The sequence below is a fragment of the Patella vulgata genome, chromosome 5 (assembly GCF_932274485.2).
Source record: "Patella vulgata chromosome 5, xgPatVulg1.2, whole genome shotgun sequence".
NCBI classification, from domain to species: Eukaryota; Metazoa; Mollusca; class Gastropoda; family Patellidae; genus Patella; species Patella vulgata.
Window position 1 is genome coordinate 28,343,794 of NC_065883.2, and position 17,836 is coordinate 28,361,629.

At 30.8% G+C, this 17,836-nt stretch overlaps 1 protein-coding gene across 4 annotated transcripts in view; it reads left to right on the forward strand.

Annotated features, from left to right (window-relative positions):
- The window catches only part of LOC126821400 (extended synaptotagmin-2), a 31,116-nt gene extending 14,047 nt beyond the window's left edge, over window positions 1-17,069 (forward strand). The window contains exons 11-21 of one of the 4 annotated variants that reach the window (XM_050549814.2): window positions 208-256; window positions 2,910-2,999; window positions 3,491-3,508; window positions 7,365-7,445; window positions 11,002-11,163; window positions 11,901-12,050; window positions 12,865-13,112; window positions 13,442-13,540; window positions 14,026-14,151; window positions 14,525-14,680; window positions 14,868-17,069. In XM_050549814.2, coding sequence (XP_050405771.1) covers window positions 208-256; window positions 2,910-2,999; window positions 3,491-3,508; window positions 7,365-7,445; window positions 11,002-11,163; window positions 11,901-12,050; window positions 12,865-13,112; window positions 13,442-13,540; window positions 14,026-14,151; window positions 14,525-14,680; window positions 14,868-14,925 — 1,237 coding nt within the window. In that variant the 3' untranslated portion in view covers window positions 14,926-17,069. Of the gene's footprint in view, window positions 1-207; window positions 257-2,909; window positions 3,000-3,490; window positions 3,509-5,665; window positions 5,720-7,352; window positions 7,446-11,001; window positions 11,164-11,900; window positions 12,051-12,864; window positions 13,113-13,441; window positions 13,541-14,025; window positions 14,152-14,524; window positions 14,681-14,867 lie in introns of those variants that run through there. The other 3 variants (XM_050549815.2, XM_050549816.2, XM_050549817.2) reach the window with 3 other exon arrangements.
- The last annotated feature ends 767 nt before the right edge of the window (window positions 17,070-17,836 follow it).

The window sequence follows — 17,836 nt, forward strand, 5'->3', positions numbered from 1 at the left end:
GAGGCATTGTTTTTTACACTTATTATGATCCTTGAGTAATACGTGTCCAGAAAAGAGCTGGAAACTTTATGAAAAGATAAGGTCAGTATTAATTGAAGAAAATATCTGCCAATATGAAATCAGGCATGTATGATATAATTTGATTATAAGCATGATACATGCAGTTTGATCTGATTAAAACATTTACGTTTATTTATATATTTTTAGTTTAGCTGTTGATATCAGTCAAGTATTTTCTGAAGGTGTCATGGATGAGGTAAGAGTACTGGTTTTAAATTATTTGAGTGGAGGGCTTAGAATTAGGTGAAAAGTAGTGCTGCTACGGTTAGGACTTTTTGTTATTCGAATAGCCGTAGATATTAACGGGTTAGTAACCGTTTAATGGTATGGCATCATTTTTAAACATAAAACATAGCTTGTCAGGATGTGCCAGTCATTACTCGTGCGCACGCTATACTCGCCTAAAAGGCATTACACGCGCAAAAATTTCAGGGATTTTTTCATAGACATGTACAATTCTTTAATGAAAATTTAAACTATCTAAGGTCATAGTTATTTGTTTACCTGGTTAAATTGGTTCATTTGAAACATTTTTTAATTCAATATATATCTACAATAATATACAAAACAATACTCTGTTTCGTTTGGTACGTAACATTTGGCGATAATATTACGATTACACAATGTTACTAAGAATAGAATAAAGTAAATTGGAAGGCGTCTATTGATTGGACAATAAAGAAATAACTTGCTTGCAAGTAGAATTTTTATGATTTGTTAATTTAACTAAAAACCAAAGTAGAATTCATGCGAGAAATTACGAAATATGAAACGTGTTGAATGTCGTAACGAATCTAGTATAATGTCATTTTCTAGCCTTTATGATTATATTTTGAATGGTGGTTACGTTTTTAAGTAAATAATAAACAAGGTAGAATATAGTTAGAAATGCCGAGAAGTATTTAGATTGGATTAACAATAGCTAAAGTCAGAACCAGGTCCGTTGACTTTGCCGTATGACTACGACGAGTGCTATTAATAGTATTATTTTTTAGCAGTCGACATCGTAGGACGACTGTTACATTCTAAGATTTTCAAACATCAAATACAAAATGACAACGGGCAAGTTTTGTTATAAAGAGGAATATAATCAGACACAACTCTATGTAATGGGGGACATCTCCAAATAACCGTACCGTTGAATTCGAACCGTTTAACCGGCCAGTTCTTACCGTTTACGGCTATCCGACTAGCCGTAGGAGCACTAGTGAAAAGGCATCAGCATCCCAAGAAATCGGGTGAAAGTACTAAAATTTTAGAAACTGTCGATATTATCAACATGTCAAATGTTACTCTTTGATATTCTGACGACATAACATCTAACACCCGAAACGGTCAAATGCTTGGTGCAAAAGTTGATAATTAGTTTATTTATTTCAGCAGACGGCCAAATTCACAATTTTCAGTTATCTACACTGCTAACACATTAAACTTATATATCCAGTCCAATTATTTCACACAAAACTTTTTTTTTACTGTCCATTTTACAAGATTTCAAAAAATTTATCACCGACAATGCAACTGCAAGCCATTAAGCAGGAAATGGCCTCGTTGAACTCTAGCAAATTCAAATTCTGAACACGATTCCACACAAGATGAAATTCATCTATTTTTCATTAATTTCAATATTAAGTCATTTACTTTGTTATTATAGTTATATAAGTTGTCCCAAAACATTTATATTTGGTTATATGAGCCAGACAGACATGGTGTCAAAAACACTGCAACATTATATTTCATTTCGAGTAAAACTTTTTAAGACGTCACATATAGGGAAACCTATCCCAACATGGTTGTCGAGTTTTCATCTAGGAGGTCCCGGTGAATGTGACTTTAGATAAGCATGTTTTAATGGACAGTCATTGCTTGTCAGTGAACTTTATTGTTGTTCATTAATGGCTAATGGAAAAAGCTAGGATATGCATTTGAAATTTACCAACTAAGTATTTGATGCGCCAAAAATTTAGGAGGAACTGGTGTGAACTAAACCCTGATTGAAGACCCTAGAGGTTACGTGTCCATGAACCCTCTAGGTACCCTGGAGTAGTGTCGATATTTGTAACTGTTTTTGTCATCATTGTTTAGGATTTTACATCATTCTATACAAAATAAATATGAGCGTACTATGGACCAGAAACCTAGCATGATATCATCACAGCCATCTTTGGGCATCACGGTGGCTAAGTGGGTAAGACGCTGGCTCGCTAGTCTGGAGGTTGGGTGTTCAATCTCTGCATTGACCGAGAAAGTTCATCCAGATTTTCCGGTGTAGTTCCCCCTTGTTAGTGATGCAGGACAGGGCCTGACAAGGACAGCTGTCTAGTCTTTTGGATGTGACGAAAAACCAAGGTTCCGTGTACACATTGGCATGCACATGAAAGATCCCCTGACAGTTGGAATTCGATATAAGAGTAGGCCGTAGTGTCACTGTCCGGGCAAAATTTCCCTGTATGGTGTATGCCCGTCTTCATCAGCCCAGTTCGAAGCAGAACAGTAGGACGTTAAACCCCAGTTCATTTCATTTCACATCCATCTTGGAATTGTGACATACCAAAAACCAAAGTCCATCAAATATTGTTGCACAATTGTCCAAGGAACACGCATTCCAATACAAAAAGGATCAAGAAGATAAATAGCGTTTGGGGCCTGGTTCCTGGTACAAAAAGTTTCCCAAAGGTTGTTAACCAGCCCCCAGAATCACCCCCAAGATTAATGCTACTTATCAATTGCCATGCAACGGTACTCTTGTCATTACAGAAATGACCTAGTTGTGTTGACTTGACATTGATTAGATGCATATAATTGTTGACATTCTCCAGTGTGATGATAATAGTTAAATGATATTTCAGTGGCTTCCATTAGAAGATGTTAAAAAAGGTTTGGTTCATCTTAATCTTTGCTGGCTCCACCTGGCTAATGATCCATTGGAATTGGACAGGGTAAGTAACTCTTACACAAACTGGAAAAATACATTGAATCTTCAACTGATTTATCATTTTCAGTTATATATCAAGTCTCTTCTAAATTTTGATTCTCAATTTCCTATAAATTGATATATTTTCTAAATTTTAAAATTACCGTGCTTTTGTGTTGTAAATATTTATATTTTGCATGTTGGAAATATATCTTTTTTCAGTAAATATTTAAAAATTAGTTTTTGATTTCTCCTAATAAAGTGAAATTATATAAAATTCCAGAATTGAAATAAAGTGATGCTTTTGTTCTGTTTTAGCATATGTCTTAATAAAAGCTCTATAGTTCTTTGATAGATAAGCTTGAAATCAACTGTGATCTCAGTCATCATTCCTAAAATGTTTTTTCTTAGTCTTAAAATCATTGTTATTGTTGCTCAGTATTGTGTTTTCAAGTAGTCATGTCATAAAATACATGACTAATATTTCTTAACGTTGGTTCCTTATGATTTAATTAGGTTAAATCAAGAAAAGAGGTTAATTATAGAAATATGTAGACCTTAGAAAGAACATAACCTGAGTGTTTCATCATGATCCATACATAATGAATGTATATCATTCAAAATTCTAGCTAACATCATCAAGAATTATTGCTCACCAATAACATGATGTGAAAAAGTTCTCTAGATTTTTTGTTTCATGATATTCATGTGCATAAATAATAAAACAGAACAATAATAAGCACAGTTCTTTAAATAATAGATTAATATCAAATATATTATTTGAACTTATTTTGTATTTGTCATTGGATGCATATACAGAGTACAAAAATTAGTAACCATTGTATGGCCGATTGCTGTCAAACATAATTGACACAGTATATGAAGCTGTTGGGGTTTTTTTTCATCTCAGCATGTAGACTTGATCAATATTGAAATCGGAATAGGGTTGTCGATCCTTTTAGTTTATAAAGATAAAATTTACTGTATATTCTAAGTATATTTAATTAAATTTGAATGGAAAAAAGATTGTGACTGTTTCAACTCATCTTTTTTATTTTGATTGGATTATCATAACCACTGTACTAATATTCACAGAATATGAGAAGCAAGTTGATTATTAGGAATCTTTTTATTTTATAGACTTTTAGAATTTCATAGATATTAAGGATGTTATCATTAGTTTAGATTATTTTAACTAATTAGTACAAAATATAGTGATATTCAGTCATAAAAACTACTTTTTCTGTTTGTTTACTAGTGGATTATTTTAATTATTAATGTTTAGTTAATTGCATTAAGAAGGCTAATGTTTATAAAAAGAAAACCCACACTGATATCCATCTTTTTCCATAGACTTATCACCTATTTACAAAATATTAATTTGATATCAGGGCTAAACGAATTTTAGTTTGAGCTTCCAATTTTGTTATTTTAACGGTGTATGTGTTTTACACGTAAAACCCCATTAAAATACAGTTTATTTTGTAATCATGGTGAACAAGGCAATAACCCCCAAGATGATGAGATGTAGTTCTCTAATTGTCAGAAATCCAATGATATGTATGTACTATGATATTTGATTCACTATCTATCACTACACACTTTACTCATATTACCTTCTCCATATAACATGTTTCCCTTCTCCACTGTTTCCCTTTCCCCCCCTGTAAATACCTACTAAGGAAAAAATATTTACAAAATAGGTAATCTGTGAGGTTTTCTCTTTCTTAATGTTCTTTATTAGAACTTTTCATATTTCTTGTATATTCTTGGCTTGATTTTAGTTTATCTTGCAAAACAGACAATATAAAATAATTAAAAAATTCGGAATCAGACAAGTTCTTTGTAAATTAATAAAAATACTATATTAAAATTTAATAAAAAAAAAATATTATATTAGAATAGAATTAAATAAAAATATTATATTAGAATAAATTAAATAAAAAATACTACCAGTGTATTAGAATTAAATAAAAATACTATATTAGAATTAGATAAAAATACTATATTAGAATAGAATTGAATAAAAAAAATGCTTACAATTAGAATTAGAATTAGTTTGATTAAATTTTAAAAGGTTTTCATGATCATTCACTCCATTTTTCATGCTTTTCAAATTCAAATTATTCTTCACAATAACTTAGAAATATTATTGTGTGGCTAACTAACTTCTTCTTGTGAGTTTAGAGTAGTTACACACTTAAGAATTACCTCTTTACTGGCCAGCATAATCACTAAACAGACACAAGTTGACTTTGGTCAGCATTTGCTATGAGGTAAAAATGCGTGACCCAGTGATTTCCTATAGCAATTTTAGCCTGACTAGTTCGGGATCTATTTGAATTTTATAAAAACTCAAGTCAAAAAGTACATGAAAATTCGAACCTATATGTACATGTACATTTTGCGGCAATACGTAATGCACCATAAAGTGTGTAACTACCCTACGAAGAAAAATATAGATTTTTTATTTCATAAGTCTTAATAATAAAGTTAATAAAGAAATTATGTATATTTTATCTTTTAAGAAAAAAAGAAAGATTTTGAAACTTGAGTTTGATTATTAATTTTTTTTTTAAAAATAAAAACAAAGTATTTAAGTATATGCGAAAATAAGATTTAAACAATGAAATACTCTTGCAAACAAATATAAATTTCTGTTTGTTTTCTTGTCACTTTTTGATGTTTATAATTTATGGTTATTTTTTTCGTCCTGTTTCCTGTTATTTATGACCATTTCTTGGGGTAAGTGAAGTGTGAGTGAATTGGAATTGAATTAATTTGAAATTTCTATTTGATAAATCAGAATTACTTGAGATTTTATTTAATTATTGATTTTAATGATTTTTATGTTATTAGGTCAGCATAACATGGAAATTTAACTCCTGACATTTTTTTCTTTTAAAGTTTTACATTCAAACATTAAAGAAGCATTAGAGATCTTTTCCCGTCCCAAAAAAAAGTTTCTATTATGTATTTGCTTTTGATTTTGACTACATAGTGATGATATAAAATTTGAGATAAATCTATTGCCGAGATATAGAACTTTCAAGAAATTTATAAAAGTCCTATGTATTATAGACTATTATGCTTTTCAAATGTTCAGCAGATGCTCATGAACAATGTTTTGATCTGAAACTCCAGATTTTCAATAATTAGGCGAGTGTAGTGTTATTGTGAAGATGCTATTATTTTGATGTCTTGCTGACCTTAAAGCAGTTAAACCTCTTTGTTTTGGGTAAAAATCAAGTGTTTTGTTTGGTTGATCTCATTTCAATACGTGATGGGACAAGTCTTATATGATTTGATTTTTCTTTCGATATATTAGGCTTAACGTGAAATCTGTTTGTTTAGTAATTTTAGTTTCATTCTCAACCTAAACTGTCGACAGTGAAACACAAAATCAGTTATATCTTAACATTGGCTTCGTCTGTGATCCAAATCAGTACAGCATATTTAATTAAACACTTCTTTACCCAGATCAAACAGGTCTAGGCTATTTATGTGTGTGTTGTTATGTTGATTAAAGTGTGAACTAATTTTTCCTCTGTTTTAAGGGTATGTTTTTCTTTGTTGACAGTCTGCATGATAATAATTTAACAAAAGAAATGATTTATCTGTTAAGAGTTAAACATTTAATTATTTTGTTGTGCCAGAAAAAAAGGATATTAATACCATTTTTCAATATATTTTGTTTTATTCAAAGAAAAATATACCTTTATCCTTTTAAGTATAATTATGGTAATTTTTACACACTCTGTATAAAATTATGACACCATAATTCCATAAATCAATTTTAAATTGTGACATTATTTTGGAATTATGATATCATTCATTACCCAAATTAAGTGTGAAAATTCTATAATTGACCTTAATTCCCTAATTCAGGTTTGTATTTTATAACAGTGTCATGTAATAAGAAATATTGAGACCTTATCGAAGGTTTGATTTCTTATGGCCATCTGAATTTTAAAATCCTTACTTTGGCTAAATTTTTAAAAAAAATGATTATTGAGTTTTTAACTTCAGAATGGTTTAAGTTCAGGAGGATTTCAGATTTGAGTAAAAACTTGTCTCAGAAGCAAATATGTTTCTCATCCAATGTGTCTGTTCTTTGTTTTTAAAAATAGCAGATGAATTTAAAATTACAGTTTTTATATGCCCATATTTACAGTCCTACACTTTTCTATGGAGAATAATATAATTTTTAAATGTCTGACTATTTGCTGGTGTTAATTAATAGAATTTGTCAGAATTATGTACAAACTGTTACCACTGTTAAGTGAAATTCTTTTGTAGTATTATGATAGAATCTTCAATAATTCATAGTGTTGTGGTTGGCAAGAATCTTAATCAAGACTATATACTTGTATTGTAGGTGGTACAAAAGATGGAATCAGAGAAAAAAACAGATGACCGGTTCTCTTCATGTATACTACTAATTAATCTGGACTCGGCTCGTGATCTACCAGTAAGTATAAATTAATTGATTTTATTGTGTAGTTCTGTACAGATGGGGGTCTGTTGTTGGTCAGTTTTGGGAAAACTTAGAGGTTTAAAGTATTCTCATTTCTGAAGGGATTCAACTTTTAAACTGATCATTAGATGCATTGTTATTTTTGTTAACATTACTGAGATACAATTTTTCTTGGTGTATTGTTATGACCTTTGGTACATTAGCCCATGTGGAAAAATTTGCAGTGTTGCGGCCTTTAGTATGTTAAAAACAGCTTGAACCTGTCAGCTGTTAAGGACATTAGTTTCTCAGCAATGGTAAACTTTTTGAGAATTTCTTTTATTGAAAAAGCTTCTTGTAGGTGATGAAGCCCAGACCAAACATATTGATTATGTCAGATAGGAAATAGTTATCTGCAGTTCAATATCCATCTTCACTGATGTCTCGGTTCCATTTCTATCATCTCTATTTGATAGGGTTGCAGTTGGATTTGGTTTTTCTTATACACCCACATTTTCATGTGGATGTATATTGTTGTCGCCCCTGTCTGTCCAGACGTCCACAGTTTGTTTATGGACCCTCTACAGGTCACAATTTTTATCCAATTTTGACACAACTTGAAATAAGGTTTATCTCCAAAAGAGATCTCGGTTCCTTTCTATATTGGCATGTATCGGACTGTAACTTCACTTTTTTAGCCTGTGGTCCCTCTAGAGCACAATTTTTATCTGATTTTAAAAACCGTTTAAATATATCGCTGTTACACCATAAAGAATGAAGGTTGAGTTCGAAATTTGGGCAAATCGCGACTACAAAATTGCCGCTCATCGTACGCAAATAGTGTAAAAGTATGTTATACGAAGGTTGCAGACCCTCTAGAATTTGTGTATTTCAGCCCATAACTTACTTGATTATTGCCCCTGATTGTATGAAAAATCCTTGTGAGGTGGGGGGTAGCTTGTTTTCTATCCATCTCTTGCAACGTGTGGGCATATCTTGCATGGGCAACTGCTGGTTTCAAATGTATGGGTTAGGTCATGTTAAGATTCTGTGTATTTTTTTATTAGTGTTATGAAGAATATAGCTATTGGGTAAACAGTTATTATGTTAAAAAGTTATTGTTGAAATTTCATTGTTTGAATATTTAGTCAGTTTACCCCAAAAAAAACCTCGTGTTTAAAAATTTACAAAATTATTTGGTTGGATATTTTTGTTTTTTCAGTAGAATGTTTTGTTAATTTTTTTATCAGTTTTCATATTACAATTTTTGGTTTTTAATTTTCAGGCTTATTCTAATGAAGTAATTTATATTGAATTTCTCATTGTTTTGACTTTTTAACAATTTTATTATCCAAACAATCCAAGCATGTTTGTTTACCATTGACTGGAAAGTACAATGTATGGTTTAAAGAACCCATTTTTTTTTTTTTGGAACAAATTAAGTTACCCTTTGTTCACCTCTATTTTATATAATGATATGAATATGGTTAATTTATCTGTCCAACAATTTTACATCTAGTTTAGATATGTTTAAAAATAATCCTAATAAAGTTGCAGAAACCATACAATTTGGATTAATTTCATACAAAACTCAATACTCTTGTACATGGAAGATTACGAATCAAGCAAGAGTTATCTCCTGTGATTTCAAGTCATACACATGGACATATGCTGCCATGATTGTACAAAAGCAAGTCATTGACATTGTCTTTAGTGTGTATATGATGTATGAATGTTTGTGTATGTTCATATAGAAGAAGATTTTTTTTTTTTTTAGTAAATTTCAATTTAGAATAATTGTATGAACCTCATTCCATTCTTGTTAATCCTCCTTATCTAAGTTTCTAATTTTATTCTGTGTTTCTTAGCGTTTTATCAAGAAGGTATGGTTTGCACAGAGTGATTTCTTGATTTGCAAATTTAACAATTAACAAAATTATCTGAGCACATAATGTACTTCACTACACCTCAAACAACCATGCATCATGTGTGGTTAGGGAACTGAACAAAAATGTCCTGAGTTTGAATCTAAACACGTAACTAAGAACAGCCTTGGATATTTTTATACCCTGGTCCACCAGGGATACAAAAAAATGTGTCTAGTCTCTCTAGTGGTTTGGAAATTGGTGCTCCATATACAAATTGAAAGTACAAGATCCTTGTGGAAGTGAAACTATGGGTGGAAACATTGGTGTCCTCCATGGCATTTCTCATGTAATATGTCTCAATGACTGAAATCTAATATTAACAGTATGTGCTTTATAAACGTAAAGGAAGTGCATTCCAAAAAATGTTTTGTAGTATTATAACAAAGATCCATGAAAACAGCCCAGAGTAATTCTAAATATCATAAATAGAAAATTATAAAGAGAATCTAGAGAGGAAAATTAAGGGTATAAGTGAAGGTAGCAATCAAAAAATTTGATTGACTTTTTCAAATCAAGTTGGCACCTGTGCTTCTTCCCCATGAAATTATTCCTATGACTATACATTAACATTCTATGCTTGTAATGTGCATATTTCTGATTATTATTATGTTATATATATTTATTAACAATTTTCCTAATTAATTAACTCCCAGCATTTAACAGTGTGTGAGATTAATATGCATTTTTATACGCCCACATTGAAATATAACCGGATATTGTCATCATCCTTGTCAGTCCGTCTGTCATCCATGATTTCTTGTGAATACATTCGGAATACCTTTATCATCTAATTTTTTTTTATATTTATCAGTTTGCATAAGTCAGAAGCCTATTGAATTTCATTGATATCTGATAACTTCCAGTGTCAATGCCCCAATGCTTTGTAGAATCTAGTGAATGCTTTAGCAACAAAAATTAGTATTCAATCTGTTTATCATTTCCTGTTAATTACTTCTAGTTTCTTATCAATGAATATTTTACAGTATAAAGACATTGCTCTTTATTTACCTAAATATTTGTAATGTGATAATCTGTATTCAGTGTATTGATTACTCAGACAATTTGACTGTTGTCAGCGTATGTTTCATTGCCTGGCTACATGTCTTTATTTAAATAGCCCAAATCGCAATAGAAATCAAATACATTATTATTCGCTTTTTTTTTCTGATATGCAATTTTGATTTCTGCTAATATTCGTTCATGTTGGGTTTGACAAGTCAGACCTAAGCCTCAAATCTGTGAATTGATGAAAAAAGCAGTCAGTTTAGTGGAACTGACAACAAAAAGCCAATTAAAGATCAGATGATTGACAGTAAATAAAATTGTGGAATTCTTGATTTTGTTTGTTTGTTAAATATATTGATATGAAATGTAACGGTTTATATACACCTTTATATATTTATATGTATGTCCTATACACCACTTTTATTTATAAAACTTACATGTATATGTAGCTTTTAATCTTAATTTCACCTTTTTTTAGTTACCTCCCTTTTAGATTATTTATTATTAGATTTCTAACTTTAATATTCTAGTCCGTTAGATGCTAACAACTTTTTTTTATCCAATTATAGAATTTTGAAAATATCTATGCATCACATACCTGTGTTCTATTGAATAATATTCTTCAAATTTTATTTTAGCGTGGTAAAAGGAGCTTGAATGAGCCATCTCCACACTGTTTCCTTTCTGTTGGTACAGAAACCAAAGAGAGTTGGATCAAATATAACACAGTTGAACCAAGATGGGAACAGAATTTCAGATTCCTGATCCACAACCCTAATTATCAAAATCTTGATGTTGATGTAAGTAGGCTTACAGTATGGTATTTAGGGCTGATGTTAAAAGCCATATGAAACCCACTATATCTAATTGTTATGGGTTTTCCTTTACTTAGAACAAGGTAATTAGGTAATTAATCCTTTGTATCAAAAAATGGCCAATCAATAAAAAATTACAATAAGGACTAAAAAGTGATGGTTATATTAAATTAGAACAAAATATGTAGAGTGTACAGATGTAATTAAAAATATAATTACAATAAGGACTAAAAAGGGATGGTTATATTAAATCAGAACAAAATATGTAGATTGGATAATGTCCTGGTACAGATGTAATTAAAAATAAATCCAATTTGACAAAATAATCCTCACAAAAAAAAAGAGGGAAAATAACATATCTTTGCTTCAATAAGTTTGCATGTGTTTAGCAGTAGGAGGAAAACTGGAGAAAACCCACAAGTTTAGGGAGGTGATCCTACACCCTCTCAAGTACAAGTCTTGGATCGAAACAACTCTTGAATCTTTGACAGACCGTATGATCTAAATTTCACACATTCTACCACTCAGCCACCGAAACTCCCTTGACGAAAAATAGTTTTAGTTTGTTCCCCTCTTCATAAGTCTGATTGATGCTGAGAAAGCATGACATTAAAATCCATTTGATTTTGTTTGGTTTCTTTTGTTGTATTTCATTCCTAGCTCATAAAAATAGAGATGATCATTAATTTGGTTTCTTGTTTGTTTTTGGGGGGTTTTTTTAGGTTAAAGATAAAAATACTGGTAAAACTCTAGGAGTTTGTACTCTAAAATTGAGGGAAGTACTTGGAGCAACAAATATGGTTGTTGATCGTAAATTCCCACTGAAACAATCCAATAGTAACGCATATATTAACATGAGATGTACTCTGAGGGTAAGTGTCATTTAAACTGTAATTGTCAGTTTTTATTACTCAGTATGATAGTTCATTAATTCTTTATAATTATTCAACTGGACTATTGGCGAATATGCCCTATGTTTGAATTCCTATGTGAACAAAGAAGAACCTTAGGGGTTTATCAAACCCAGCTTTCACTTGTCAGTGGTTGCTTCTTTGAGTAAAATGTGCCTAGTCATTAGGATAAGAAAAAAATATCTACCTGTATACATGTTGGCATGCACAAAGACAGAAACATTGCTATCCAGAGAAACTTCTCCAACCTCGCATTGAACATTTAACTCTAGATTTAAAACTACATGTTTGTCTCTAAATGACCTCAGTATTGTGTTAATAATACATTGAATCCATTTCCATATTATATTATCTATGTCAGTTTTAATAGGCTATGTATTAAGTAGTTGTATGTTGCTGTCAACCGTGTAGTTGTTGGTCATTTGTTCAGATCTTTCAACATCTCATTACTGGTTAAGATACATTTTTGTCAAAAATATACCAGGAGCTAAGTGTTATCATAAATTGGAAATGGTGCCGTTCACACAAGGTCGTGATTGGTCAGTAGGATTCTGTCTTTCATGAAAAAATATACGGCTGTTTTCAGAGTGGAGTAAAATGTTTAAAATCATTCTGTATCATAAAGAATATATGGTAATTAGATTAAAAATCCACAGAAATAATTAGGTTATATTTGACCAAATTATTAGGCCACATTTTACAAGATTTATTTACTTGAGTTAGCAATGTTACTCATTTGATTTTCATAATGAATACTATTTCAATTTATGAACAGGTTTTGACAACAACAGATAATCCAGAATGGCGAGAAGAGAAAGATCTGATTGAAGAAGTTGCAGAAGCTGTCACACCTACACTATCTGAACAGGAAGGCACATCTGTAGATAATGAAGGAACATCAGGCGAGGGCACAGTATCTTCCTCAAACGTTGAAAAGGCAGAGAAAAAAGAAGTGATTAGATCTGCTCCTAGTAGTAAACCATTGGAATCAACAGTACGTCAACGAAAAAACACATCGTCTGCGTAAGTAGGCCTATTACATGATTTGGATGTTGATACCATTTCTCATTTTAGAAATTCAGTACTTGTATTTTAGAGTACACCAGGCCATCAATTATTTAGATTCAATTTCATGCATAACATTCTTGACTAGTTAGTTACAGATTTAGCTATGTAGTGGACAAGTTTACGTATATTGCAAATTCAATTTTTATCTACTGGTTTTTTTTTTAATTAACTTTTTATGTATTATTAATACTTGTAATTAATATTTTTATGTATTATTATTACTTATAATTAATATTTTTTATGTATTTTTATTTGACTTTAAATTTTCCATATTTGTTTTTCAGTGATGATGGTAAAGGAGCCCATGGTTTAGGAAGAATACAGCTGACTTTACAATATATGGCACAGAAAAACAAACTTATTATAATAGTACATAAATGCTCGTAAGTTTAATTAAAACATAACAAAATCAAAAGACATAAATTAGGTCAACATGTGGAGACACAATTACGGTGTTCACAGTTGCCAAACAGCCATTACCAAATAGTAAGTGCAGGAGGATCTCCCCACACAATCATTGAAATAACGTTACCACCTTTTTGACCTCACTCCAGTTTAATCCTATACATGTATGCACCTAAATGGGCAGAAATATTGTCTCAGAGCTTCAGATTATATCAAATTATCGGGTAATTTCCAAGACCATACGCTAATCTGGACGTTGTTTCCACCTTCAACTGCCCACTGCTGACATTCCTGAACACGCCCATGCAAGCACAAACAAAACCCATAAAACTCACCATGAGCCCTATTTATCATTTAATAAACTATACTAAAAAGAACAAATAAAATCACTGGCAATAAAATCAACAGTTATAAACTGTACAAAAAATTAGATGAATCTTAATTCATGGATTTAATATTTCAGGAATCTACAGGCATTAGATAGTAATAATCTGTCTGATCCTTATGTCCGTGTCTACTTAATGCCGGAGAAAGTTAAACGTAAAACAACTGTTGTTAAAGATAATCTTAATCCTGTATATGATGACACGTAAGGGGTTTTTTTTCACATCAAATAATCTTGACTTTTAATTGCTGTCTGCAAAATTTAATGGAAGAGGCTTGAAACTCTGCTGCTCCAGGCAGTTTCTGTTGACGAATGATTGGAAATTTAAAATTAACATCACTGACTTTTATTAATTTTTGCAAGTGTTGGGTCCATTTATCATTTGAAAGGAAGGTACAGTACTCATTTGCCATCCACTGTTCAATGTCTTCTTTTAATGGCCCAGTTTACTGAAATAGCAAAGAAAAATTAATCATATAGAAGAGAGGTTCTATCTCTGAATTTATTTATTTATTTATTTATTTATTTATTCATTTATTCATTTATTCATTTATTCATTCATTCATTTATCATTCAGGTTTGAGTTTCCAGTGAGTCCATCTGAAGTGTCGGGTAAACTGGTGGAATTGGCTGTAAAGAACCAAGTTGGTGTTTTTTCATCAGGTCAGAAGATGATGGGAGTAACAACGATAGATCTGGCTAATATGAATATCAACAAAGCCCTAACAAAATGGTATGATTTTATTGTACTTTTACTTTTTTAGTAATTTCAAAAGTACTTACATATTTTGACATCAAATATTAATTTGATTAATTTCTCCGCATTGCCAAATCTTTCCTAGTGTAAATTGATTTAATTTAATATTTAATTGTTGCCAATGAAACATGTTAACAGAACAATATTATTTATTTTTTTGTAGGTTTGACTTGCAACCTGAAGATTCAGTTGTACGTGTTTCTTTGGAAACAGAGGTTTAAAAATTCAAAAGAAACAGAATCGTCCATGGAAGTTTGAATAAAAATGGTTTAAACCGATCAGGGTTTTGTAGGAAGAAGTATTTTCGGAAAGATTTTAACTGGATATTTTAATTGTGTTACGTAATCATATTTACAAGTATCATATTATTATTATTAATAATAGTTGTTTATATTATTAATTATTATTAAACAAAAATACTCTCTTTTCTGTGTGCTCGAAAAATACTATTGCATAATATATTAGCATTATAATGCCGCTAGAGTTTCTTGTACATTTATAGATCCAGAATTTAAAGTGTAGCTTTGCCATATTTTAATATCATATATTTACATATTTATAACGGAATGAAATGTGTAGACACAACGAGTTAAATATCTGATTTTATAAATTATATATGGAATCAGGGAAAGTGATTTTTATCTTATTCTGACTTTATGAGATTAATTAAACAAAATTGTAAGAAAACATTTTTTGAAATTCTGAATTGGCACCATGAACTCGATTGTATGCATGAGATTAATTGAAAGAAAGAAATTCTTTCCAAATTTTTATAACAGCATATTGTAGTGACATGTATAGCAAGCAATGTGTTAACTGTTTACTGTTATTATTATTAGCAAGCAAGCTGTGTATCCTGCCATTGTTATTTTTACATAGTGTCTTACAATATTGAGCAGATTGCAAAGACTAACTGCTGTTTATTTTGTTTTCATGGTTCAGAATAATAGTTTAATTTACTTTTTTTTTTAAACTAGATTTTGCATAAATTACTTATTCACTGAAAACCACAATACATAAACCTCTGAAAATAATGACTATGAGATATAATGTAATGGACAGTGTAGTAAGTCTGTCTTGTTAATTTGTGAATGCTAAATGCTAACATATCTAGTAAGTTTATTATTGAATTTCATTTATGAATCTTTTATTGTATATATAATTTCAGATTTTTATTAGCTATGGGGTTGTGTAGTGACGTTTAGTTTTTACTTTTTTATCAGATAATATATTTTATTAGGGATTATTTTTTTATCGTATACACTGGGGTATGTCAGGAAGAACTGTATTTTGGTGGTTTATTGGAGCTAAATGGGACAAGAATCAAAGAGAGTGGACGTAATTGACATACAGTGTATATGATAAAATGATAACCATGTAGTAGCCTACCACATAAAAATTATTGTTTATCGATTTGTGAAAAATTATTGTTTATAAAGTGCTACAATTTTCACATTTTATTTTATTAGTTTGTGTATTTAGAATGGTGTATTAATTTTGTTTTAGGGCTTAACTTGGAAATCATATCATACTATTTAATTCTCTGTAATAAATATGTCAATGCTATTATCCCAAACTTTATCTTCAGATATAATTCATATATCCATTCATGTTTGTTAATCAGTTACTTTGTATTTTATCATAATGAAAATCTTTGTCTGTCTTAGCTTTCAAGGAAGGATCAGTGAGTAAGGCTTTGGCTCGCTAACCTGAAGGTCCTGGGTCCGGCCAAGAAAGTTCTTCTGGATTTTCTGGATGGTTCCCCTTTGTCAGTGGTAGGAACAGCATCTAGTCGTTTGGATTGGATGAAAAACATGTTCTGTGTATACCTTGACATGCACGTAAAAGAATCCTTGACAGTTGGAATTCGAAATAAGAGTAGGCTGTAGTTCTGCTGTCTGGGTAAAATGTCCCTCATGGCACAGTCTATGCCAGTCTGCATTAGCCCAGATGGAGCATAAATGTAGGACATTAACCCCCATTTCATTTAACTTTCAACTCTGAAATTAACAACTGAATAATTAATGTATACACAGAAATCGTTCATTAAGATTGTGAGGAGTGTTAAAATCTATAATTTATGAATCTAATATTGTGTATTGTCTTTTATATGTCTTTGTTCCTTTATAAAAGTCTTTCATCAGCTGTTAATATACTTATTAAAAAATACTCAAAATATGTGTTATCTTCCCATATTCTATCTTTTATTTCTTGAAATTATTCACCTAAAAATATCATTGTTTGTTTGATTGCTAGTTTAGAAATGATTATAACAAATCGGGTAGAATTCTGTTAACAATAATCATATTAGATATTATAATTTGTTATACCTTCTTATAGAGAATTAAATAATTTTACACCATTATTTACACTAGTTGAATTGATTTTCTAGTAAAGTATCGAAGTATTAACGAAAGGCTTCTTTATAACAAGATGAAGAAACTGAATAGTGGATATCTAATCTACTTTCAGAATTTCGGGGTATGGTATAAGGTCTGTCATTGAGCCAAGTGGCATGGATTTGACAAGGAGTAAGGTCGCCTGTCCAACTTCATGATATTTCTCTGGCTGGATCCTCCAGTTTCCTCGAACTGCTAAAGACCCCTATGTGCAAGCGCTTTATTGAAATATAATTGTACCATATGTTAGTCATGAAATTACAGTTTGTGTTGAGAGAAGGAGTGGACGTTTAACCCCAAATCTCTCTCTCACTTTTTGAGTTATTTCCCTTGATCACTTTTAGGAGCTTGTGAATGCTCTTGCAGCAAAAGTTGCCATCTTAGTCCATTTGTAGTCCAATACTCCACATTCACTTTTCACTATTGATAGATATATCCTATTATATAAATTTAGTCCCTAAAGTACAATTTTTATGTAACTTGTGTTGGGTTCATAATGGGCCACTTTCCAAATTGCTCTGTAACAATGGGAGACTGATACCATATCGCATGTGACCCTTCGAATATCTCAGTAAGCTCAAGCCAGATACCTTAAATACCTTAAATAATGTGAAATAACCTATGTACCTGTCAAACATGACTGATGTAAGTTGTTCTGTAAAGATTGTTCTTACTTTAGCATAGTGTATTTTAATGCCAGTAAAAGAATAATACAGTCATTTGCAATATTTTA